Source organism: Rutilus rutilus, assembly GCF_951802725.1.
Source record: "Rutilus rutilus genome assembly, chromosome: 12".
Classification (NCBI taxonomy): domain Eukaryota; kingdom Metazoa; phylum Chordata; class Actinopteri; order Cypriniformes; family Leuciscidae; genus Rutilus; species Rutilus rutilus.
Window position 1 is genome coordinate 7,778,901 of NC_140217.1, and position 27,859 is coordinate 7,806,759.

Here is a 27,859-nt window from a genome sequence, read left to right on the forward strand (position 1 = left end):
TTGTGTCCTGGAACTCAGAGCGGAGCCACAAGTCATCTTCTACCAGCCTGGCCTCAATGTTATACATATAGCCTATGAACAGCTTCAGATCCAAAGCTACAGCTGCTTTTTACCTTCAATAGTTCGGACTGAGCTGATAAACAAACGGACAGGGAACTACGTTATCACGTTGAAAGGTCACGCCGGCGCCGGCAGAAGTACCGCCCCACTGTTTACAATGTGACCGTACGTAGGAGGATAGTTCAAATAGTATTGTTTGCTATTTTATACACTCACCTAAAGGATTATTAGGAACACCATACTAATACTGTGTTTGACCCCCTTTCGCCTTCAGAACTGCCTTAATTCTACGTGGCATTGATTCAACAAGGTGCTGAAAGCATTCTTTAGAAATGTTGGCCCATATTGATAGGATAGCATCTTGCAGTTGATGGAGATTTGTGGGATGCACATCCAGGGCACGAAGCTCCCGTTCCACCACATCCCAAAGATGCTCTATTGGGTTGAGATTTGGTGACTGTGGGGGCCATTTTAGTACAGTGAACTCATTGTCATGTTCAAGAAACCAATTTGAAATGATTCGAGCTTTATGACATGGTGCATTATCCTGCTGGAAGTAGCCATCAGAGGATGGGTACATGGTGGTCATAAAGGGATGGACATGGTCAGAAACAATGCTCAGGTAGGCCGTGGCATTTAAACGATGCCCAATTGGCACTAAGGGGCTTAAAGTGTGCCAAGAAAACATCCCCCACACCATTACACCACCACCACCAGCCTGCACAGTGGTAACAAGGCATGATGGATCCATGTTCTCATTCTGTTTACGCCAAATTCTGACTCTACCATCTGAATGTCTCAACAGAAATCGAGACTCATCAGACCAGGCAACATTTTTCCAGTCTTCAACTGTCCAATTTTGGTGAGCTCGTGCAAATTGTAGCCTCTTTTTCCTATTTGTAGTGGAGATGAGTGGTACCCGGTGGGGTCTTCTGCTGTTGTAGCCCATCCGCCTCAAGGTTGTGCGTGTTGTGGCTTCACAAATGCTTTGCTGCATACCTTGGTGGTAACGAGTGGTTATTTCAGTCAAAGTTGCTCTTCTATCAGCTTGAATCAGTCGGCCCATTCTCCTCTGACCTCTAGCATCAACAAGGCATTTTCGCCCACAGGACTGCCGCATACTGGATGTTTTTCCCTTTTCACACCATTCTTTGTAAACCCTAGAAATGGTTGTGCGTGAAAATCCCAGTAACTGAGCAGATTGTGAAATACTCAGACCGGCCCGTCTGGCACCAACAACCATGCCACGCTCAAAATTGCTTAAATCACCTTTCTTTCCCATTCTGACATTCAGTTTGGAGTTCAGGAGATTGTCTTGACCAGGACCACACCCCTAAATGCATTGAAGCAACTGCCATGTGATTGGTTGATTAGATAATTGCATTAATGAGAAATTGAACAGGTGTTCCTAATAATCCTTTAGGTGAGTGTATATAGTAATAGTATTCAGTGAATATGAATATGAATAGTATATGAATAACATTCTGATGAATATGACTAGTAGTTCAAATAGTATTGCCGGCGCCGGCGTGACCTTTCAACGTGATGACGTAGTTCCCTGTCCGATTGTTGATCAGCTCAATCCGAACTATTGAAGGTAAAAAGTATATAAATTATTTAAAAAAAATTGAAAATGACCTATCGTTTCGCTAGATAACAACCTCTTCTTCAGCTGTGATCGTGTACAGCCCGTTTAAACACTTCAAAGACTTTTGAAACTGCATTGATTTGGACTTAAAAATGATGGTAACCAATGAAGTCCATTGTTAGAAGAAAAATCCAGAAATGTTTTCCTCAAAAAGCATAATTTCTCTCCCACTGAGGAAAGAAAGACATGGATATCTTGGATGGCATTGGGGTGATTAGGAAATTTTCATTTTGGGGTGAACTAACCCTTTAACATTGACGAATAAAAATGAGCTAAGCTAAGCTAAATGAGATAAAGTAACAAGTTATGCTACCAAGATTTTTTATAAATATGAAATATCAAATGAGTGAAAAAAATTGTGTTAATGGTTTATATTAAAATTTAGTTTTATAGTTTAAAAACAATTCTACTGTATATAATGTAGTAATGTCTGTTCAATAATGTAGTGTCTTAAAAACTTTAAAAATGAAAGGAACTTCATCTCATTAGATTTTTTACCTAATTAGATCTAACTCATTAGATTCAAATTTATGGATGCAAATCAGAAGATAGGATTATTAATAACAAATGAACGATAAGCTTGGCATCAGTGCCAAAGCAGCCTCACAATATGTAACACGTAAAAACAAAAGACTCAAGAGTAATACATTATATGACTGGATGAGCAACATTAAACAGATGATATATTCACACTTGCTCACCAGCACATCAATTGTAGACTAATGTGCTACAAGTTATATGGCACATTCAAGTCACGTTAGAAAGATATTACGAGACGAACAGCACCACAATGTCGTAATTATGTGTGGGATCCCAGAGTTTCCGAGTTAGGGGTGTCAGAAAACATGGTGGATGCAATGGTGGATCAAATAATTGTTTACAGAATGTAAATGGCAGAATGGCATGGTGTAAATCATTACAGGACCTTTTTTTTACTAATCTATTCCTTTAAAGAAAGCTCAATTTGTAGGATGCATTAACAAATTTTAGTGTAGCACAGTGCTGTCAAAAAAGGTCAAAACATAATTAGCAAACAAATTACCAGCTTTCATTTGTTTCATTTAAGGCATTTGTTGGGGGACTTGTTGAGTGATATTACCTTGATTACCTAAAGGGGTCACTGTATCCCATAATTAAAAGAGCAAGAAAGTCTCTTATACTGTAAGTCTCTAATACATTAGATGTGAATCCACATGACTCAAGAGAAATAGCTGCATACAAACTATCACACACATACACCTGCCAAATCACACACATTATCTGACTATAGACTATCTGAGATGTGTTGGGAACAGCATTGGAGGAAGACGTTTGAATTAATCAGAGCTCTTAGATACAGTAATGAATTGGTAGGTGGAAAATAAAAGAAAGAGAGAGGAAGGAAAGGGACTGGGCAAAAGTCGCATTATTGAGCTAAAGCACTCCGTTCTTCATATCGCTTCCAAGGTGATGGCCTCCGTCTGTGGATGTTGATCGTACGCGCATGTGTGTGTGTGTGGTTCAGGAAAACTATGTTACGGGGTGAAAAATGTCCCCACAAAGTTGACAATCCTTGTCCTTGTGGGGACGTTTTTTGGTCCTCATGAGGAAAACAGCTTATAAATCATACTAAGTGATGTTTTTTGGAAAATGTAAAAATGCAGGAAGTATTCTGTGATTATAAGGCTTAGGGTTAGTGGATAGAATATACAGTTTGTATGTAGTATATCATCATCATTATTTTATGCTTTCCCATATTCATTTATATCCACTTTTCAAGACAAATTTCCACATTCTCTCTGAGTCTTGAAATTGTTGACTTTATTTTAAGACTTCAATGTAAATGCCCTTTTTGCATGTGAAATGAGTAACAGTGCTTCGCTGAATATTATAATAAATGTGCCCCATCCTTCAACAGCCTTTGTTCTTTCCCATATTCATTTAATACATTCTTAGTTTATCATTTTATTTTCACTTTTTCATGACCATTTTCCACATTCTCTCTGACACTTGAAATTTCTGATTTATTTACTTTTAATAATTTATTGCTTTTTTAATTCTTAAATGTAAATGGCTTTTTGCATGTGAAATGACTAACAGTGCTTTGGAGAATATTATAATACATCACAATTTTCCCCATCCTTCCACTGCCTCCTTTGTTTCTAATTTTTTCGTTTTTGTTGGCATCTCCATGATTGGACAGGCCAAATTTCTGTTTACCCAACAGGGTATAGTAAATGTGGCCGGTCACGTGTGTTCATCTATGTCAGGATTCCTCATTTCTGGTCCTGGAGAGCCACTTTCCAGTAGTTTAGTACTAATCCTGCTCCAACACACCTGGCTGTATTTATATAAAAACCCAAAGACCTTAATTAGTTCACTGATGTGTGTTCATCAGTAATTAGAGCTGGACCTAAACATCCAACAAAAGTGGCTCTCCGGTACTAGGAATGAAGAACCCTGATCTAAGTTATGGAAGTGTCAAAATGAGACATTTTTGCAGCTACAGTATAGGCTGGAATTCACTACATGGCTTTAGTTCAGATTTCTGAACTGATTTGCAGTCTAGAAGAGTCCACAATAGTTGGCGAAAGTCTGTGCCAGTCTGCAGATTTGGACAGATTTGACAGAAAATTGTGTAGTGTATGATGGGCACAGACTCTGATTTTTTATCTTCAGAGTATGATTCCATCCAGTCGGTTGATATCAAAACATGTTTGATAAGGTCGTCTTTGGGTTTTTATATAAATACAGCCAGGTGTGTTGGAGCAGGATTAGCACTAAACTACTGGAAAGTGACTCTCCAGGACCAGAAATGAGGAATCCTGACATAGATGACATAGGACATAGGAATCCGGCCACATTTACTATACCCTGTCGGTTGATATCAAAACATGTTTGATATTTTGAGGCAATTTCAGTAAACATATCGTAGTGTAAGATGTGTCGCTACTAGGGCTGTCAACGAATATTCTAAATTCGAATATATATTCGAATAGTTTTAAAAAACTGAATTTCGAAGGTGAAAATTAATATTCGAATGTGGAAAAACACGCCCGCGGTAGCAGAGGCGCGGCTGTTTGCTTTGCGAGTGGGCGCGCTGCCTGAGGGGTCAGGGACAGGTCATTTTATTTAACGTTAAACAGAAACATTACTAAAGTGTAGGCTACTGTACTGACTGAATAGATATTGCATGAATAAGGTAGGTTAGATACAGCAGTTTCATGCACTGCAGGCTTCCACTGGTTTGATTATTTACCGTTTCATGTCAAGGAAAAGTTCCATGTTTACCACAGCACAGCTCGCTCGGAGCGTTCAATGTCGGTTCTATATACTGTAAAACTTCAATTAATGTTAATAATATTTGTTTCAATCACTGAATGAAGCCTGCTATATTTGGGACAAGAGTCGCGACCTTAAATTACTTGCACAAAACTCCTGATCAGCACTCAACATTTGTCTATTGTTGTTGTTCATTTAAACCGTTATGCAGAGAGCGGTGAGGGCGAGAGAGAGAAAGAGTGCCTGCGAGTGTGAGTGAGCGAGCGAGCGAGGTCTGCGGTCTTGGCCATTAGTTGATTTACTTGTTTTTGTGTAGGTAATACTTTGTCAAATATGTTTCTACTTAAATAAACTACCTATACAAGTAGTTATGTCTCTTTGTATTCATTTGTCCTGTTAATGACGTAATGCAATGGACAAAATGCGCAACCAGATGTTCGAATAGTTCGAATATATGTGTTTTTTTTAGCAATTTTGACAGCCCTAGTCGCTACTGAAACCGTAGCTGTCTTTTTGTGTTCAGAACAATTTGAAAGTCTGGTAGTTGTGATCCCAGTCGGCAAGTGTATGATGCCTAGTGTGTATTCCAGCCTTTCGTTTCAATAAACGAACGATATATTACAATACAACAACTATATATTGCAATAAAATAAAAGAGATTACATTTATAGTACATTTTTATTTTAAAATATCCTATTTGAGAAAAAGAAAACCTTTATTCTTCAACACCATTGCATTCAACAGGAATTTGGATATCGTTTCTATTGTATAAAATGTTCTCTTGAACCATTACATTTCCATTCCTAAGGATTTGAGCTTTGTGCAAGAATACTACTCGTGTACTGGTTCTTCTCTCAGATCCATTATTGTATGACAGTTACATGCACAGATGTGTAATTTAAAGTGTGTCAGTGTATGTTTTTCTTTTCTAAATTGGAACATGACAGACTCAGAGCCATACAGACTAGATATTATATAGTGCTTTGGCACTTGCACATAGTCATTTGACTCACATGCTACAAGACAGATGGCCAGAGTGCAAGGATAAATGAAAGAGAGAAAAAGCATTTTGCTTGACTTTTATGCAGATGAAAATACACTGATAGCCACTACACACAGGAGATTTACAAAATTTACATAAGTATTTCAAATTCAAATATACACCACCGTTCAAATGTTTGGGGTCATTTTTTTTCCCCTTTTTTAAAAAGAAATTAATACTTTTATTCAGCTGCATCAAAGATGCATTAAATTTATCAAAAGTGGCATTAAAGACATTTACAGTTTAAAGTTACAAAATGCTTCTGTTTCAAAAAATACTGTTCTTTTGAAATTCTATTCACTCTCAAAAAAATATTGCAGTTTACACCAAATTTTTAAGCAGACAACCATTTTCAACATTGATAATAATAAGAACTGTTTCTTCAGCACTAAGGCCCCGTCCTATGGAAGCTTGTTTCCGCCACAGAATAAAACATTTTAAGAGATAATTGCGACTTTTTATCTCACAATTGCGAGTTTACATCTCGCAATTCTGACTTTATTTCTCAGAATTTTGAGATATAAAGTCAGAATTGCGTGAAATAAAGTCGCAATTGCGTGTTATAAAGTCAGAATTGCGAGATATAAAGTCAGAATTGCGTGAAATAAAGTCACGCAATTCTGACTTTATAATACGCAATTGGGAGATATAAAGTCAGAATTGCATGATATTTTTCCCCCTTAGAATTGGACTTTATATCTCACAATTGTGAGTTTATATCTCACAATTCTGAGAAAATATGTCAGAATTGCGAGATATAAACTCGCAATTGCGTGTTATAAAGTCAGAATTGCGTGAAAAAAAGTCAGAATTCTGACTTTATAACACGCAATTGCGACTTTATATCTCGCAATTCTGACTTTATAACACGCAATTCTGATTTATTTCACGTAATTCTGACTTTATATCTCGCAATTCTGACTTTATAACACGCAATTGCGACTTTATTTCACGCAATTCTGACTTTGTATCTCGCAATTCTGAGAAATAAAGTCAGAATTGCGAGATGTAAACTCGCAATTGTGAGATAAAAAGTCGCAATTATCATTGAATTTTTTTTATTTTGTGGCGGAAACAAGCTTCCATACCGTCCACACTACTGCGTTTTCGTTTAAAAACGGAGACCTTTTGATACGTTTGCACCTCCCGTCCACACTAAAACGGCAAAAACGGAGACCCAAAACGGAGAAGTTTAGAAACGCTGCCGACCCGTTTTTCGTTTTGAATCTCCGGAGGGCGTTTTAGTGTGGACGGGTCAAAACGGAGGACTTTAGAAACGATGACGTAGTAGAGGCTCACGCTCGGCTCTATGATTGGGTGTCATCAGTCATGGCGTATATCTTTGCTAGCAGCTGTTGTGCAAGTAAATTCTGCATTTTACAATGCTATAACTGCCTACATGCGCCGGAGGCAAGCTATTATTCGAGCGATCTGTGACAATTCCCGTGTGCAGCGGCGGTATCGACCGTACATGGAGCGTCGGTTTTGGGTTAACCCGGGAAGAACCAGCGCATGGTGGGATAATTGTATCAATGAAGTTGTGTTTACACCGGCACGCGCATGCCCAGTGTTGGTGAATGGTCACGTGATCCGCGTTTTCAGTCGTTTTAATGTGGACGGAGATCAATTCTAATACGCAGCTAAAACGCTGGTGTGGACGGAGATCGTATTCGTTTTAATTCTCCGTTTCTAAACTAAAACGCAGTAGTGTGGACAGGGCCACTAAATCAGAATAGTAGAGTGATTTCTGAAGGATCATGTGACACTGAAGACTGGAGTAATGATGCTGAAAATTCAGCTTTTCCAGCACAGGAATAAATTTAATTTTTAAATATATTAAAATATAAAATAGTTATTTTAAATTGTAAAAATATTTCACAATATTACAATGCTGCTGTATTTTTGATCGAATAAATGCAGCCTTGGTGAGCATAAGAGCATAACTTCTTTCAAAAGACCCAGAACTTGTGAACGGTATTTTATATTATTTTATGTTTACACAATATGTGTTATTGCTTTCCATCTGTGATTACTTATTAATTGTTTTTCCATAGCTACATGTGTCGGATGCATTTTTAAGAATCTCGTGCCCACGAGTGTTTCATTTATATGGCACCATGTCAAATTAAAAACAGTTCAAACGCTCCCCCATCCTCCATTGTTCGGACAAACAGGCGAGTTACTCAATCAAACAGATTGCATTTCCATTCGGTGTAGCTAGTGATCCAGAAAGAGATTGACCGCCTTCCATTTCTGTCTTTTGCTCTCTCTCTGAGTATGAGAGTTGGATCAATAGCATGTCAGTAAGTGAACTTGTGTGAATCACATCCATTCATCTCTCTCTCACACACACTTCTCCCATTCCACTTTCTGTTTGGGAGTCTAGAGGCAGGGCAGGGCTTTGGGTAGCAGTGTCCAACCGCATGAGTAGGGCATCCCCACACACACCCTTAAAGCGGCGGGTACCATCTCTCGCTGCGCATGATACTTAACCGATAACCCTCCCCACCACAGCTAGAGGCACTCACATGGCCCCAGACTAGCGTTAGTGCCGCTCAATTGTATTAAGGGCAGAAATGAATGCAGCGTGACCCTTCTTAAGTGCACAAGGCATCTTTGTGCAGAGCGAGGCCGGGCGATCGAGCAGATGCATCAAAGAAAATTCCCCCCCGCGCACTGTGCGAGCAGACAGATAATGCTATTTACCTGAGTGATGCAGCTTGGCCTGCAACAAGACGCAGATGCACGATGTCTGAGTGAAGCAGAGCACTCTGACCGAGCGAGAGAATGTATGTGTGTGTGTGTGTTTTCTGTGAGAAGGCATGTGTAGGTGTATTTTAATTTGTGACAGCTTGTTTACTCTGCATGTGATGCTTTTAACACGGTCACACGTTCAACATGTGGTGCTAATAAAGCATGCAAATGTTAGTATTCCAGGAGCATTGATTCCTACCTTAAAATCACAGATGCACGTCACCGTGTCCCCGATTCGCAGACACTCGCCGTCAAACTTGCATGTGTTTGTGTCACACAGAAAAAGATCAGTGTCCTGCTCTTCGAACCCTGTCATGAAACATACACAAATATAGGTTATAGATTACAAACAGATATTGTACAAAACATGCTAAGAACATTTAGCTGTAGTTTTGGGGTCTGTGAGATTTTTTTAATTCATATTTTTATCCAGCAAAAAATTTTTTATGTTACAAAAGGTTTGTATTTCAAATAACTGCTGTTCTTTTGAACTTTCTATTCATCATAGAATCCTGGAAAAAAACGTCAACGTTTCCACAAAAAAATATTTAGCATCAGAAATGTTACTTGAGCATCAAATCAGTATGAATAGAGGAATATAGATGATTATCAGCAGTCATCACAGGAATCAATTACATTTTAAAATGATTAAAATAGAAAACTGTTATAGTTATTTAGTTGTTAATTTTTAGTTATTTTATTAGTATATTAATAATAGTATTCATATTTTACTGTAATTTTGATCAAGTAAATGCAGCCTTGTTAAGAGACTTTCAAAAACATAAAAAAATCGGTCTTACCGACCTAAAACTTTTTAACGGTAGTGTATATAAAACAAAAAACATTTTACATTATAAAAGATCCATATAGTAAAATGAACAATTAACATTCATTTTACTATTTAGCATTGCACATATTTAATTGATATCATTTTTTAATTGACTGACAGCACTAATTGCAATAACTACTGTAATTGTGCACACACATTTTGGGTTTGTTTGACAATACCAGTTAGATCAGGTCACAGGAACTCATTTAGCAACCAAGTAAGCGTGTGATGTCTCAAAAATGGGCTTGAATGTTTCATAATCAGTTCATATCGGTTCAACATCGACAACAATCTTTCCCCTAACAGCGCCAGAGGTCAGATGAAGCACTGTAGTTCCTTAAAACTGAATATACACATCACTTGGTGTGAAACAACCTCACACAATTACTTCCTCGGGACAAAAGGACATTTGGTTCCAAGCTGGATAGAGGATATTAAAGCTAAAGCATATCATGAATGCAGTAGCAAACAACAGATACTCTGTTGCAACAGCTGCTTTGATAAAATAGAGCGTATCCGTGTCCCTGGTTTGAGGTCATAACAGCCCAGGGTATGAAGCTTACAGACCTCTGTACAAAATGTGGGCAGGATGTCTCTTAATGGACTGAGGTTTTCTCCTTGTCTGTCAACATAAATGGTAAATTCATATCGGAATACAGCAGACAGAATTACACACTAAGAGAAACTAATTAAGTTTTCTAATAACTAAGTTTTCATTATTGCTAAATACACTTCCAAGGCCTCACACACAACCTCCATATCTGACTATTACATACTGTACAATGCCTTGAGTCAAAATTTAACTCAAAGGCTCCTCCCTGTAAACACAAAGATGAACAGTATAATTCAGGATGAATATTTCATAAGCTCCACCATCTGCAAGTCAAAGAACAGGATGTGCCGAGCATCACCGTCACACTGTATAACGTTACAACATGGAGCAATGATGATCCTTGTGAAAAAAAGTGCACTTAAGTGTTTTGATCATATACTTGAAAAATGGGGGACTTTCAGCTTTCGGCTGTTTGCATTGAACAAATCACACAAAAGTAATTGAAATAGCTCAACACAACAAATGTTTCAAGTGGTTTCCCCAAATTCAACTGAAAATACCACTTTTAATGACTTCTGCAGTCCCAGTGAATAGAATCCCTCACAACAGCGCAAATCTGCAAAACAGGTGTTGATGCAACTAATCAAGGGCTTCATTAGTTGCACCAGGTGTGCTTGAGCTAGAATACATGAAATATCTGAACTGGCTAGGTTTGTTGAGTGTCACGTTTGACTGCATGTTAGAAACATGGCTAAGTCAAAAGAACGGTCCAAAAAGTTAAGAGAAGATATCATCACCCTTCACAAACAAGGAGCAGGATACAAAAAGATAGCGAAGTCACTAAATGTTCCTAGAGACAGTTGGAAACATAGTTCGCAAGTTCAAAGTAAGGAACAGTGGTTTACACTTCCTGGACGGGGCAGAAAAAGGAAGCTATCAACGGCTGAAACCAGATTTCTGAGAAGGCAGGTTCAGAAAAATCCTCGAGTGACTGCAAAAGTTCTGCAGCAAGACTTGGTGGCAACAGGCACTGAGGTTTCAGCTGCACAGTAAGGAACGTACTTAACGCATACGAGAACTCCGATACGTACACCACTACTGACCCAAAAGCACAAGAAAAGTCGGCTCCAATTTGCTCAAAATCATATGAATAAGCCACAGAAGTTTTGGGATTCTGTTCTGTGGAGCGATGAAACAAAGCTGGAACTTTTCATCCCTATGGATCAGCAATATGTCTGGAGGAAGAAGAATGAAGCATATGCTGAAAAGAACACAGCCTACAGTTAAGCATGGTGGGGCTTGTGATGCTCTGGGGCTGCTTTGCATCCTCTGGCACTGGAATTTGAAGAAGGCGGTTGCAGCATGCAAACCCAAGAATATTACTGAACTGGAGGCCATTGTTTCTGGGGAATGGGCTCAGATTCCTCAGAAACGCTGCCAGAAGGTGTACATCTTGTTTGCAGCAGGTCATAACAGCAAAAGGGTGTTCTACTAAGTACTAAAGATGCTTGCCATGAAGGGGTAGAATAATTTTGAGACTGCAGAAGTCATTAAAAGTTGCATGTTCAAATTTTGCGTTTTTTTTTTTTGCACAAAGGATATATTTGAACACTATATCCCTTAAATACAATGAAGTTGCAATTTAGTTTAGGTACACAGTAGAGGTTGAATTTTTTCGGGAATCAAAATGGGAAACAAAATCACTATTAATCATTGGGACGGGACAGGAAAAAAAATTTGCGGGAGTATTATTACCATTACAATTTTTCGGATTTTAATGATAAGACATTTACTAGGCTTTGTTTTCGTTCACATTTTCATTTTTATTCTCGAACTTACAGGACAAGCATATGTATGCATGCTATATTATGCATTTATTTATTTATGAAGAGAAAGTTGAAAAGAGACTGTGGGTCACTTTTCAGGTTTCATCATGAATTTTTGTCCAATAAATCGCAAATATATTTGTGCTTTGTTAATTTTAATATGACAAAAAGTCTCAGCTTTCAAATTCTGTCCATTTTATCACAAAATTCAAAGAACAAATGCCGTGTTGGCGCCCTTTAATGTGGCGCGAGAGATCACTGTAGCACCACAGCGCGAGTGAACGCCATCATCCCTTTCTCTTTACGTTGCAGAATGAAATAAACATGAATGAACATCAGAAAATATGTTGAAAGATTGTAATAGTAAATAATTAGTAATAATACTAAAATAAAATCAGCTTTACCATCATTAAATTACATTTTAAAATATATTAAAATAGAAAAAGTTTATTTTAAATTGTATTCATTTTTCACAGTATTACTGTTTTACTGTATCTGTGATTTAATAAATGCAGCCTTGGTAAGAATAAGAGACTTTAATAAATCTTACCTACCCCAAACTTTTGAATGTATGAACTCTGGAATATATAAATGTCATAATACATATTATTTAAAAAAAATATATATAAGCTTAGTAAGCTTGTTTTGATCCTTCTAACACTGTGTGACTTTGCATAGCGTTGTAATATACAACATAGATACATTTTTATTTATTTATTATATTTTAAGCTCTTCTCATATTTACTGGATTCTTCTGAAAAGAAAATCATGCTGTGCTTAAGACATCTGGATCTGGAAAAAAAAAACTTGTAAAAAAAATGCTATATTGATAATATATGACACTCATGTAGACAAACTTATCTTAGCCCAAATTAATGAGGAGTGGAGAGAGAAAATAAGATACAGGAAGAGAGAGAGCGAGTTCAGAGCACAGATGGGAGATATGATTTCTCTCGCTGAGATGAGACATGCATAAAATTTAAATATTGCCGGATCAGTTGTGTCTGGCTGTGCAGCCCATCATCCTCAGCGATGTTGCAGACTACTTAGCCGAGACAAACGAGTGGGTATGCGTGTGTGTGTGTGTGTGTGTGTGTGTGTGTGTGTGTACAAGAGAGAGAGAGAGAGAGAGAGAGAGAGAGAGAGAGAGAGAGAGAGAGAGAGAGAGAGAGAGAGAGAGAGAGAGAGAGAGATGGGGAGGGGGGTGACACAGAGTGATACAGCGGTGCTGAAACAAGACAAGCAGCCAAAGTCTCAGGATAAGTAAGTCTGTGAGGAATGATAATGAACCAGAGACAAGCAGGCTGAGTGGAACGGAAAGACGACACGCACCATATGACACTGCAAACAAAATAGAGAATTTCAGAGTAGGAGTCGTGGCACTCCAGTGCTGGGGTCACTTCCATTTCTATTCATCATATTCAGTGGATTCAGTGCTTCGCATGCAAAATCAACTGTCAAGATTTTGTGCTTTGAATTGCACTTTAACTATAGTGAAACATAAGGAATTTATTATTAGTAGTACTTTTGAGGGATATATACTCACTATATATACATTCCCCTGCTAAAATTAAAAAATAACAATTAATACAAATTTGCGTTGCTCGCAAAACCTTTGCGTTCCAAAGAAAAACATTGTGTTCCTTTGCAAAACTTTTGCATCCCCCGGAAAACTTTTGTGTTCTTTGCAAGTGAAAAAAAACAACAAAGCACAAAAGCATTGACATACAGTATATATAAGCATTGATACACATATATGTAAATGGGGCTGTCAGTCAATTCAAATTTGTTACATACGCTAATGAATTAATCAAATTAATCACATATTAGCAGATAAAAACATTAATAAAGATCATTCAAAGACATTACATTGTGGCATAGCATAGAGTAAAGCACTGAACAGAAATTCGAAAAGTGGCTTTAGACGTCAACATACTGTTTGTAGGTCAATGTATGCAAGCAGAGGAACATATTTGTCCATTACAGTATGTTACTTATTGGAATCGAATATGACTGAAAGTAATGGCTTGTGGTTCAGCGAGTGAGTCAGATGTTAATTTGGTAACCACTCCAACTATTTCAGTGTGTAAGTGAGATGTTTTAGAGTTTGTGTGTGACTCATTTGCGAGTCATTTTGATTGACTCATTAAAAATAACCAACTTTCATTGGCGAATCAGGCAACACTGGTTGCATAGCCTGGTTGGCTTTTACGTCTCAAAATTAATTGAGACTGCACATCCATATTATCTCAGCTATAATTGGTAACTGGTAATATGATTATATGATATCGCAAACTACAGAGAAAGTTTATAGTGTAACCAGCAACTAAGCTTAGCATAGCTCATTTTCTCTAAAGAAAGAGATAGTGTTGGTAGTTTAGCTAGCTACACTGTTTGGGTGAACAGTGAACTTCACACAGGAAGTGGCATAGAAAATACAATGACAACAACAGAACTGAAAGTTTACAAAAAGTGACACCAGGGCTATCAGAACATTTGCTGACAAACAACACATCACAAGAAATCTGTGCTTGCATATGTTGTGCTAATGAACTCGGGGCAAGGTTTCTTTGAACTAAAACATCTGCTAAATGAATAAATGAATATGCAAATGGACTGAGTATCGTTAACCCACAGGGTGCAAAAGCTACCGAGCATCTGCAGTATTACCTAAGCTCACACTAATGTGAGTTATTGCTACCAGACCGCTGTTGTGTTCATGAACCGAGATGTTTTATTACAGTGTAATGTGCAATATATTTGAGATGTCGGCTAAAGGAAACATTAAAAATAATTCTTAATAAATGTGCAATCACATGCATCTTGTTTACAGCGGAAAAAATATAAATATACTTTTTAATATAATTTTTCATTTTTTTTATTTAGTCCCAAAGGACCTCTAAGCGATTCCATTGGCTGAATTTTTTTTTATTTGCTTACTCTATTCAGTGCCTGATTAGAAATCCAACAAAATCGCTTTATGGTGTTGTCTGAACTATTTTGACCATTAATGTCTAGGCGGACTAAATTAAACAGGCAAACTAATTGTTCATGACACCAGCGGTATCTTGTAAAAGTAAAGAAAATCAGCTAGTTATTGAATTGTCTGCACGACTAATCAAACCATGTACAATTATGCAGGTTTTGGGTTCACCTGACCATGATTGGTCATATTTCTTAAGGGTTTTGACATAAGATTGATTCTTGTGTACGGAATGGAGAATGCAGGGATCTTAAGACACATTTTTTAAAGGTTGAACTATTTTTAACCAAAATTGCACAAGACACGATTCAACGGTCAAATACATTCATCTGAATGTGTATGGCGGTTGATTCAGTGCCATAACAGGGATGAACTTAAAGTCAGCATGAAATGGAAATTCAAGCTATTTTAAGCATTTCATCCATGCATATCTTTCTTCTTTTTTTTACCTTGTATTTTTTAATCACAATGTCATAACTCTATCCTCCAGTAAAATGACAGACTTCTCTCTGGTGCTGTATGCCCTATGTCTTCCATCATTTCACCCGCAAAAACCTTGTCCCTTTCTTACAATGGACTGAAAACACGCATTTAGATCTGCTTCTATCCAATAAATAACCGATAGATGGAACCTACGGTGTCCTGTCCTACACTTTTTTTTATTTTTCAATGATTAGTTTCACTCGGATGTACATCACAATACAGAAGCTACAGCTCGCTACATTGCAATTTTAAAGACCCAACTTTTCCAAGAGTGTTTTACTGTATAAACTAACACTAAAGCACAGCATGCTAACATCATGCTAATGAAAGCAATGCAACTGAAAAGTCAGTAATCAGTCGGCCATTGTGACAGGCTACGCTCTCTCTGCGCTATTACAGTGAATGCACAGGCTTTACATACACATGGCTGGACATCTCTGACAAGTGGTGTAGAAACGATTTTCACCCAGAAATTGCTAGTAAATTTCACAACAAAGAAACTGTAAGTACCACTGAATTAAAGTCGGCATGAAACATATGTGATAGGCTTTTCTTCTCTTTTGTGATGTACATTCAAGCGAAATGGCTTCTCGAACAAGAAATAATGTAAGGTGGGACCTGATTTTGTCCATTGAGAACTGATTGGATGGTTGGATAATTGTGGTTTCCTATTGGTCGATCTCATGTGAGTGGCAGGTTGTCCTGCCCTCACGCCAGTAAACACGTATTCAGAGAAGAGAAGATTCAGAGAAGAGAAGATTCAGAGAAGATTCAGAGAAGAGAAGAGAAGATTCAGAGAAGAGAAGATTCAGAGAAGAGAAGAGAAGAGAGAAGAGAAGAGAAGAGAAGAGAAGAGAAGAGAAGAGAAGAGAAGAGAAGAGAAGAGAAGAGAAGAGAAGAGAAGAGAAGAGAAGAGAAGAGAAGAGAAGAGAAGAGAAGAGAAGAGTTAGTTAGTATTGCATAAGGGAGGGGAAGTTATTTGGATTAAAGTTTATGAGGGCACATGAATAAAAAAAGATATATATAATGATGTGCATGGATAAATAATTTGGAATAAAAACTACAATATTCCATTAAAAAAAGAATTGGTAGAAAGGCTTAAACAGTTTTTATTTTATTTTATTTTTTTAAATAATACATAATGATCAACTTTTTTTTACATTGTAGCAAACAGATTTCCCATACAGTGAAATCTCAGCATTTCAGTAGTGATTTGTGGGCTGTCACGCCTCCTGGGTTCAGTCACTGACGGTTGTTGATGCTAGCCTTGTTGGTAACAAATGCATGTAAGTGAGCACTACCCTGTCTCTCATAACAGATGGTCCAGTAAGAATAGCCCGGCCATTAGTGCAGTATTTATACACTCATCATTAATCTACCATTGAGCTCGTTGGCTTTCTTTTTCAAAAATAGACAAGCAGGAAAAGAACTGGTGTTAAATGAAGGACGTAGCTCTGTCTGTGAATTTTTTGGAGGTGCCCTTGGAAAAACCTTGGTGTGTACAAGATTAATAAGGACTGAACTTCGCACCTTCTGGCACACCTGTGGAGGATCGACCCAAAACCCCTGGGAGTCGAGCTCGGTTTCACCGCCATATGGCTGCATGTGACAGCTGCCCATAAGTACCGATCGAATGAACAGTGTTTCCTGTCTGTCTCGTGTAGCCAGACAAATCGCATTCGCTCAAGATTTTATCTGGAGAATCACGTCACAATGCGAGTTTGGATTTGCTGAGAGCACACACCGACAAAAGTACACACATTAATATCTGAAACGTTTCAAGGGCATAACTATTTTACCAGAATGCAGAAAATTCAATTACATGTGCTAATTTAACAAATTAAGGAGGCCACATGAATTCCACACATTCCAAAGCAGAGCAACCTTTTTTACCACTTTGAAAATGGACGGAAAACAAGGCCTAAGAGATTGACCTTAAAGACACGATGAGTTTTCGCAAATGGAAGGTATTTTCCCCTTTTATCCATGTGAATTCACTCACTTTTGCTTTAGAAAATATCAGTTTTTAATGACATTATCAGTCCCACAGTGAATTCGGGCCCACAGAATGGCGCTTAAAGCTCGGCAAAACTGACATGCTCATTGTTCACAAAGTTCTACACAGCTTTCTCCTTAGCTTTTTGCATTGAAATTTGGCTGCTTTTATCATAGTTACTGACAAAAGCTTGGTAGTCAGAATTTACAATGCTAAAGATTTTCATTCAATCAGACAAAAGTAAGATTCATATTTTTTAAATTATGAATTGTGCCAGCACAGCAATATCACCTCAAAAAGTTGAGCTGATTTTGATAATTATCAGCATTTTATTGACATGTAAATGCACTCATTGAGCCATGACTGCAATAAACCACTTCTCTACAAAATCTGCTCAGTTTATTTACTTTTAAACAGTTTTGCCAGTAGCTTATGCCAAACAGCCTTTTACTATGCAAAGTGTGAGTCACTGAGAATAACGCCACACAAGGTAAGTGATTTGACAATTTACTGCGTTTTAAAGCCATGCCATGCATTAAATCTCATCGAGACAAGATTTACACCCAAATCACAAAAAAACTCACTGAAGCTGTGAATCTTCTCCTCTGAAGATCTTTAACACAGTCGTTTCTAAACGGCCTCCATTTGTGAATGTGTTTTTAAACTGAGAAAGTTTACATTGTATGCATTAAATACACCCCAGTAATAGTGACTAGATTGTTTCAGTTCTGTTTGTAATTTCCTATCATTTCCATCATCCAATTTCATGTTTTATTCTAATTATGTACATTAAATGATTTCATTAACAAAGTTTAAATGATCTATCAACACGTCATTCCAATCAGATTCAGCAATTAACAAATATATCCAATTAGCATGAGAGAAGGCCTCTATACAGTTTTCAGCATCCCTCCACCACCCCGACTCCTCACTCTTTGCCGGTTCCTACCGCAGCCAGGAATACAGGGGGAGTACTCTGGGTTCGGGCCAAAATACCGAGCTCGGAGCCCTCTGCTCGGACAGCAGGCCAAATACGCATACTCCTTTACTCTATCTGATGATTTGTAAGTGTGAACTCGTGAACCAGCTTTAAAAGGGTAAATCACCGCTGGCGCTGCTTTTAATAAAACTTGGCTGTCTATGAAGTAGAAAGGTTGTGTTCATTGCTTTGTGCATAGGGATCATTGTTCAAGCACTGAATTTGATGTTTGTTTCTGTGCAGCCCCATCCAAATTTGTGGGCTATGTTCTTAATCTTTCGCACCCCTAGGATATACCACATATTAGTAAGATATACCATTGTACATCTTAAAATATAAGTAATACTTGTATAAGATATATTAGATTGCCTACTCTTATTGATTCATAAGATATATTGCCTGCTGTTTGATGCAAATGCATCAAATAATTGTATAATTATTTGAAGAACACAATAGATGGATTCAGGTCAAAAGGAGTCAAAGCAAACTGATGCAACAAATATGAACGTTTTGGTAGATTTTTGTCCCCCTACTGTGCTGTTTTAAAGGTTCCTAATTTGGGATGTATCCTATAAGTTTGCATGCATCCAAACTCTTTATAATATGCATTGCAGAATCACCTTTTTCTCTCACAGTGTCTGAAACGGTTCAATTAAGGATCCGGCCTCTCTAAACCTCTCCTTTCCCTACTCTGCTCTGATTGGTAAGATGGCCCAGTCTGTTTTGATTGGTCTACCGTTTACAGCACGTGTCAAAAACGAAACGCCCATTACCAAATCTAAATCTCAGCTCCGGAGGCTTCAGCACTTGCATACACAGTGATACGAATAGTAACGATGGCGTCGGTTTAACCATTTCAATTTGAGCCCTCGTCCTCGTCCTTTGGAACTGCATGTAAAGTGGATTTGCTTTCGCAGCACAGAAAACAGCGTCTTCTCGACACGTCAACTTCACGAACCAAATTCTTCCAGGCCTCAGCTACAACTAGTGTTTGGGAGCTTGTCAAAGTAGACATTGTTCACAATAAATACTAAATGCTGGCAATGGCATTATGCAAATTTGTAACAAACCTACGTAGGATTGCAGAATTATTGACGACTCATTTTAGGCAGTTCAGAATTGGTTCTTTCTTTTGGCAAACAATAACTCCATTTATTGTGATCTTTAAAACTTTACACACTGTATGAAAGGTAATATCTGAAAAAGCATAATAGGGTATGCTTTAATTTACAAAAGATTGCTTCTTTGATCAGTAACTTAGAAAAGGTAAAGAATCTTAAATATTTCTTATTCATTTGACATCATAACTAGACTGAAACCTTTCTGTTTATTTACAGGTTTAGATTGTGAATCCCTGGTAATGCTTCTGTGTTTGCATGTTGTTCAGGTGTGTGAGCACGTAGCCTGTTTTCAGTGTTTAGGAATTGTAGAACAGAGGAAATAACAATGTTCAGAATGAAAAACAGAAACATCTGCTATCATGCATATTTAAAGAGGGTGCTCTTCCTAACCACTCAGCTTTATGAGCGTGCACTCTGTGGGGACGTCTCTGATTACTGTCCTTTATTTCTCCTGCTCACCTCCAGGTACACAACTCACACTCCACCATTCAATACCAACTCGCTCGTTCTCCTTGAACGAGCCAAGCGGCATTATTATTTTATAACAAACACTCTTGCGTTAGCCATTCAATTAGCCCTGCAACATCTTCTATGCCTCCTCTGAGCCAAGTAATGATGGCAGAACAGAGATAAATAGAGGAGAGAACTCTCTTCCTGCTCATTTTTCTTGACTGAGTAGTGGCATCCTTCCTGTGCTCTACTGGATTAAATCTCAATAATGGCATTAAAGGCGAGATAGAACAGAGAGAGCCGAACGGAAAACCCCAAGAAACCCAAAATAGGGCACCACAACTTCCTCATTAGCCCAGGAGCTCAGACAAGCTTTCCCTGAAGACCTTCCACTCTCATAGTCTTTCTATTTCTCCTTCTCTCCCTCATACACACAAACGCAATCAAACTAGGCTCTGGCGCACCGAGTGTCTAAGGAATGAGGAATAAAGCGCTGAGGTGCAGGATTAGACTAATCCCTGTGGTCTTTCACAGTCTGAAGGAGAGAGAAATTTGCAGATGAAAGGCCAAAATAGTCAGGTGCTTTCCTCCATACTGAAGTTATACAATGCAAAAATCTTCTCTTTCAGTATTTTGGTGTTGTTTCCCAGAAATTTAAATCAAAATAATCAATGCATTTCTGAATCAAAGAATGAATATAGTTATAATGAATAAAGAAAAAAAAAAAGAAAAAAGAAAAGATGATGAGCATACCAATTTTGGTGTTCATAGAATTTGGTTTGTCCCCCATGAATTCCACAAGTTTGTGAAAAAAACATATGATTATGTTATCCAGCATGATTTGAGAATGATCCCAAGAGATCAGTAGATTTTGAACACATTTTTAATGTGAACATTTATTGTTATTCCCCCATTTGGCAAATAGCTTTGTCTTGTTTTAGGTATTCAAGCTATGCCAAAATAAGACATTTGTTGATTTCTTTCAAAAAATGTTGTTTTGGAGGTTTACATGCATCCAAGGTCAAAAAACACTTTAATTTTCTCAACATACATTGAACATCACCTCTTTTCTCACAGTGTCTGAAACGGCTCAATAAAGCATTCAGTCTCTATAAAGCCTTCCTTTCTGAGAGCTTCCTCTGCTCTCATTGGTCAGATGGCCCAGTTTGTTGTGATTGGTCTACCGCTTACACCGCATATCAGAAACGAAACGGCCATTGCCATATCTTAAAGGGATAGTTCACCCAAAAATGAAAATTCTATCATTGTTTACTCACCCTCAAGTTGTTCCAAACCTGTATGAGTTTCTTTGTTCTGCTGAACACAAAGGAAGATATTTGGAAGAATGTTTGTAACCAAACAGATCTCGGTCCCCATTGACTTCCATAGTAGGAAAAAAATATACTATGGTAGTCAATGGGGACCGAGATCTGTTTGGTTACAAACATTCTTCCAAATATCTTCCTTTGTGTTCAGCAGAACAAGGAAACTCATACAGGTTTGGAACAACTTGAGGGTGAGTAAACAATGATAGAATTTTCATTTTTGGGTGAACTATCCCTTTAATTTCAGCTCCAGTGGTTTCCTCAGCAGCACTTCTATTCTGTACACAGAGATACGAACAGTAACAATGGCGTCGGTTTTACCGTATCAATTCCAGTGTTAGTCCTCATCCTAAGGATGTGCATGCAAAGTGGATACGCAACGCAGAAAACAGACATGTCGACAACATGTTGCTGCTCAGTTACAACTATAGTGTTTGAGGGCAGGTCAAAACACTAAGTAGACGATGAAGACCATGGATGGCCTGAAATGATGCAAATTTGTTACAAACCTACGTAGATACGGGATTGAGACTGGAATTGTTGACGACTCGTTTCAGCAGTTCAGAATCTATTGATCTTTACAACTTTGCTGATCTTTTACATTAACTAACAGCTATATTGCACACTACATGAAAGGTAATATTAAAAAAAAGCATAATAAGGGCACTCTAAGAGGAATGATTGGCAGTTTACCATTCTGTGAGAGCCAAGCAACCATTTATGGGTCATTTAAACAATCAAATAATCTCTTTATTAGCTCCTTGATGCCCTCAATAGTTCACCAGCGGCGTAACCTGCCTAAACTAGTGTGCATGACTGTTAGGCTGCCAAAGAGAAAAGAAGCTTACAACAAAAAGACCTGTAGTGTAACGGACTTTGATAGATCTGTATTGAAATATAGTCAAGCCAGCCATCTGGCAGCTTGTCTATCTGACAGCTTATTTTATCAAGCTCTGCTTTCGACACTTGTGACAGCACTGTGGTGGGGTTACATGATGGGAAGGAATCGATACGACGGAGCCCAGCCCAACACACACAGAATGAGAGAGAGGAGAGAAGAACATGTCAACAGCAAATTTACAGGTCTGCATATGCACTCTAATTCCCTTCATTTTAATCAGATTTTTTACTGACGTGTCTAAGTAGAGAGTAAATTGTTTTATGAAGGAGGTTCAGCACTGAATTATCGCACATAGGCCACTGTAGGTCTGTGCAACAGATAGATTTCTTGTAGACTGTTGCCCCCCTACAGCTATTTAAAGAGAAACATAATTGCACAGCAGGGCCCTTTGTTCCCAAAGTATCTCTGACAAGCGCTCCCTTTCAGTGCTACATTTACTCCCCTGATATGGAGTAAAGCAGCACCAGATGTACTTGTTTGGGGCCAGATGATAGCCTTAACAGATTTCACATGCACAAATGCTTACCGTTAAAACCTTGCGGTTACAAATCTTTGCAGATAACTCCAAAGTTGCCCGTGTACTGAAAATCTGAGCTACCTCTCAGGATCACAATCCACACTAACAATCTTACCTGTAGCTTGTCCCTAGGGCAGCGCCCTCACATCTTTGTGCCTAAAGAACGCATATTAGAACATTAAAGTAATAATATGCACCCTAATAATACAGTGCAATGTTCACCATTATGGGATTGAACAGGTGTGTACCTTTGAGGGTACTAACCTAGTGACAAGCGGTAACATCCCCATTTCTTTTCCCTGACAGTGCACACACCAGTACAACAAGTTATTTGTCTGCCTGAGGAGATGTGCTACCAACCTTGTAATTTTAAAAATGACAGGTATCATCTTAGGTCATATTTCCACATAGATCCCAGTGTTTCCTACAGAATTCTGTTTTTCATGTTCTAATGTCATTGATTAAAATATATTTGTTACAAAAATACAAGACTAGCCTACTACCTATGTTGTATGTATGTTGCAGTCAGTAGCCTAATACTGACTTAATTTCAGATTCGCAAGTACACAAAACGACGTGCTCAATTTCGAAATCCCTTGCAGTTCAGTAAGTGAGTCAAATGTTGATTTAGTACCTGCTCTGAAGATTTCATTGAGTTAATTCAAGCTGAGTAAAATCGATAACTTGTGATGTCCTTGAGTCTTTTTGAACAATTCCTTAAAAGAGTCATGTTTGTTCGTGAGTCGGACTGCACACTGATGGCGTAGCATGGTTGTATTTTCGCCATTATTTTGCAGTAGCTACTCTTTTTTTATCTCATTACATTCAATTTAGAACACAAACTCTCAACTTGTATTAGGGTGGCGGTGACCCATGACTGACCAAGACTCCAGGTGGACTAAACATCTAATAAGCTAGCCTATGTGTGTTTAGTAATTCTAAATAAAATCCCCAGCTCAATGATTCATTAATAACCCCGTTAAAAACAGACAAACTTGTGAGAATAGTCGCGCAAAGGTGCACGAACAGAGGAGCGTGTTCGGGTCTCTTACCGGAGCAGTTCCACCCGGTGGGTGTTTGACAGTCGCTCAGCGATGACGGGAACGCGCAAAGTTGTTTCAGTGGTAATATACAAAAAAAGCAATAGGTCGTAAGTAACACTAAACGTGTCCAATTATCCTGCCGCGGTCTGCGTATCTGTCGCAGCACAGCGCAAAGAGCCATCTCAGTTCACCGGGAATGACACGGGGACATGAACCGAGGGATCCGATCCCACGACGAGCGCAGGCGACACAGATCTCAGCAGCGGAGCAGTGATACACATCTTCCGGGCAATGCTGCGATGATCCCCATGTATGTATGTGCTCTGATACCGGTGCGGTTGGACTATCTGTCTTGACAAGTGGAAGTGTCCGGTTGCAGTGGTGAAACTCAAAGCTGAGATGAAAAGATATAAACAACATCCAAGCATGGACCTGAAAAAGCTGTCCGGATCCACTAGTTGATCATGCTGATCACTCCATTCTGAGGGGGAAATAATGCTAAGCGCTGGCTTAAGTATCTCTCTCTCTCTCTCTCTCTCTCTCTCTCTCTCTCTCTCTTCCTACATGAGGTCTGTCTGAGACTGTCTTGTTCGGCTGGTGTCTGGCTCTGACTGTGAGGATGAGGATGATGATGGTGATGAAGGTGAGAGGTGGGCACCCGCTTCGGCGGCGCGGATTGGCTATATGGAGTGTAGCGGGTACCGAGCCGTGTAATTCAGCATCACAAGCGGAGATCAAGAGTGCAAGTGAGACTTCCTTTACCCCGGGCGGAAATATAGCCTACAAAAGATGTTTACTTATTCACGTCATAGCTTTGACCTAAAAAAAAAAAAAAAAAACTGCTTTACCGAGTACAAATGCATTTGTTGACTTTTACTCGACTTAATACGCAAACTTTTTCGCATGTCTCCAGACATTTTCGTTACTTTTGCACCTGAACGAACACAGTTGCATATGTAAGCTGCTCGCTGATGTCCGATTCGCAAACAAATTGTTTGAATGAATCATTTGAGTCGATTCTTCCATGTAGGCTATGGGTTCGCAAAGCGGTCTGAACAATTCTGAATCAAATCACAAGAAGCACCCTGAAACACGCAATTGGAAGAAAAGAATGTTCATGTAAGCTTTAACTTGTTATATGTATGTATATAAATTCATATAAATTAATCTGATAGATGTAAAGCTTATTAGGAGCGGTGTGACATTTTTATAGATCTAGGCTATATTTGTTCATAAAACAGAAGTCTACCACCTTTATGGTAGAACTTTATTGGCTACAAAGTTAAAACGAAAATATTAACCTATAGTTTAAATAGTGTCACAATGAAACACTGACAAAATATTTTGCATATATTGCAAGCATGACAAAATATGAATATTTTGTCATGCTTGCCTTGCCCAAACAAAAATGTAGAGATGCTAGAGTGTTCTGGGTACTTGTCAGGTTGCTTGGGTTTTCTATGTTTTTATTTAACTCAGTTTTGTTCTCATCTTGAACAACAGTGATAATTGCCTTAGTGATCACCACTAATTATTAAACCAACACCTGCAATGCATGCTGGGAAAACATGCATCATCCTGTATATTGCATTTGAGGTATTATTATTGGAAACCTAACCAAGCATGGAATCTGGACTTTTTATGTTAATTCCTACTATTTCAGGTGCGTTGCAGCATAATTGTTTTGCTTCCTCTTTTATTTTGTGTTGTTGTGCATCGGTTGGTCCCCGTAAAACATTCACAACACTAAACTCTTGATTATCTAAGCCAGTGCCAAGTCCAGTTCCACTCTCTAAATGGAATGATGCATAAGCACTTTTCTTCTCAAACCCCTGTGTATCTCATCCAACATTTAAATGAATTGACCCACATGAGTTTGTGCTTCTCTGTTTCATTTCATGAGCATGCACAGTGAAGCGGTGTGTCATTCATAATTATCTGTCTGTCAGCTTGAGAACAGAATAAGCAAAGCACACACACTGTTCATAACTCTCCTCTCCTATCACACCCAGTTGGTGTTTGTTCTCAGGATAAGGATGCATGACTTAAACTCAATTAAAGTCAGTTGATTCCCATCTATTTACTACAACCAATTTTGCCAGACTGCTGCTTTCACTATTTGGACCAAACACTTACATAACGTGATGTTTAACTGTGAATTACATTATTGAAGTGAGAAAACAGACATTTAAAGTGGCCATATTTTGCCCTTTTACAAGGATGATTTTGTTGTTGGGGTCTGCTAGGATGGGTTTTTATGCTTGAATGTAAAAAACAAAAAAACAAAAACATTATTTTTCACATATTTTACTCTGTTGCAGATCCTCTCTGTCCAGTCTGTCAGTAATGCTCGGTTTAGTTGAAGCCCCTTCTTCCAAAAAGCTCAACGACTGGTCGGCTGGAACGGTGTGTTGTGATTGGTGGGTCGCTTTGAGCGTGTTTTGGAAATGTCACGCCCCTTACCATAACCGTGAGTTTCAGCTTATAAACACTAATGATGCTGTCAGTTTTGCCTTATCAGTTTGACAGATTTGGGGTGGAAAAAAACAGCGTCTCTTGGACATGGCGACAACACACTAACACAACTCAACCAGGCCTCTGCCATATTCTTTGTGTATGCCTTAGGAGGGAATTTAAAGGAGGAATACTGTGACGTGTTGGTTCCCAGAAGAAAACTGAAGACTACAATCGAGGCGTTTCAGGGAGTTCAGAAACAGTGCTGATATAGAGAATAACTCCCTTTGAAGTAGACTTTGTGCTTTATAACTTTGCAGAACTGTTTGATGGTCAAACAGCAACATTACACACTAAAGAAAGTTGAAAATAAAAAAACCCAGCATAATAGTTCATCTTTGATCACAAATTAAAATAACCATAATCACTTAATTTGTTGATTAATCAGTCGATTTGTTCAAATTAGGCAATCACCTCATGAGACACTTGGTATCTGTCACAGTTTGAGAACCACTGTTCTAGTGTAAAGTAAACATGTCTCGACCTAAATCCTTTAGGGTCTGGTTCAAGTTTGGGGCAGAAATTCAATAGCAGGAAATAATATTGAAGAATTGAGGAAATAAAGGTATTAAAAAGTATATTAGAAAAAAGAAAAAGAAAAAAAAAATCATTAAAATATATGTAAAAATTATATTTTAGATGATAAAACCTCAAAGTATTTTGTTATTGCATACAGTGCCCTTTGCATACTCAGTTGATAGAGACCATTGGTGGTCTATTACTCCAAACTGCAAAAATATTTTGTCAAGTAACTTATGTGGCATGTTAACATAAATTAACTGGTTTTATTCAAGACAAAAATATTACTCAATACAAGTATACGACTGACTCAACCTGACAAAATTACACTGGTTGCGGGCAGTTTCCATGAGCAATAGAGAGTACAGCTGGCATTGCTTTATCAGATTACTGCTGTGCTTTTTTTAGACTTTTTTATAATTATTTTAACAGCACTCAATGGCCAGATTTAATCCTTCATCAGCATTAAGGCTCAGACTTATCCTGTTCCCCATTCCCTGTCTCTTTTCCTTTAGTAGACCTTGTGACAGGTTCACAACCCGAGTCAATTGCACATCCCATTACAGCACTCGGTGTACCCTGCTCCCAATCCAGCTGTGCTGTAATGCACTTCTGAGCTGGTGGGATCGGACCGAAGCTCTGCTGAGTAGCAGCAGGATTTTTAGGGATTTTTACGAGGATCGTGGAGAGGAGTGGATTCCGCTGTTCCTTGAGACAGCTCAGAGGTGAAGACAAAGAATGGGAGAGTGTTTTAGCTAATCGTGTGTGTCATTGATTGCGCATGCAGGCGAGGGAATGTAAGCGTGCAAACCTGTGCGTGGTTGGATGTGTGCTGAGAGAGAGAGGGTGTTTTTCCTTTTCTTATGTTGTGTAATCCGCAGTGTCAACTCAGATGTCTGTTACTGTCTAACACCGCCAGCCGCCTATTTCAGGACCGCTTCAGCACAACAATTCCCACACAATTCAATTAACAGACTGAAAATAGGGCTCCCAAGACTGTCTTTGTTACAGCACTAATATGACTGCCAACGAGAGAATGTAGGCCGTTAAAAGAT

At 38.4% G+C, this 27,859-nt stretch overlaps 1 protein-coding gene across 2 annotated transcripts in view; it reads right to left on the minus strand.

Annotated features, from left to right (window-relative positions):
- The window catches only part of tmeff2b (transmembrane protein with EGF-like and two follistatin-like domains 2b), a 69,885-nt gene extending 45,038 nt beyond the window's left edge, over positions 1 to 24,847 (minus strand). The window contains exons 1-2 of one of the 2 annotated variants that reach the window (XM_084426351.1): positions 23,781 to 24,847; positions 8,965 to 9,074 (exon numbers count right to left, since the gene is read on the minus strand). In XM_084426351.1, coding sequence (XP_084282477.1) covers positions 8,965 to 9,074; positions 23,781 to 23,952 — 282 coding nt within the window. In that variant the 5' untranslated portion in view covers positions 23,953 to 24,847. The remainder of the gene's footprint in view (positions 1 to 8,964; positions 9,075 to 23,780) is intronic. The other variant, XM_084426350.1, reaches the window with a different exon arrangement.
- Between the last annotated feature and the right edge of the window lie 3,012 nt (positions 24,848 to 27,859).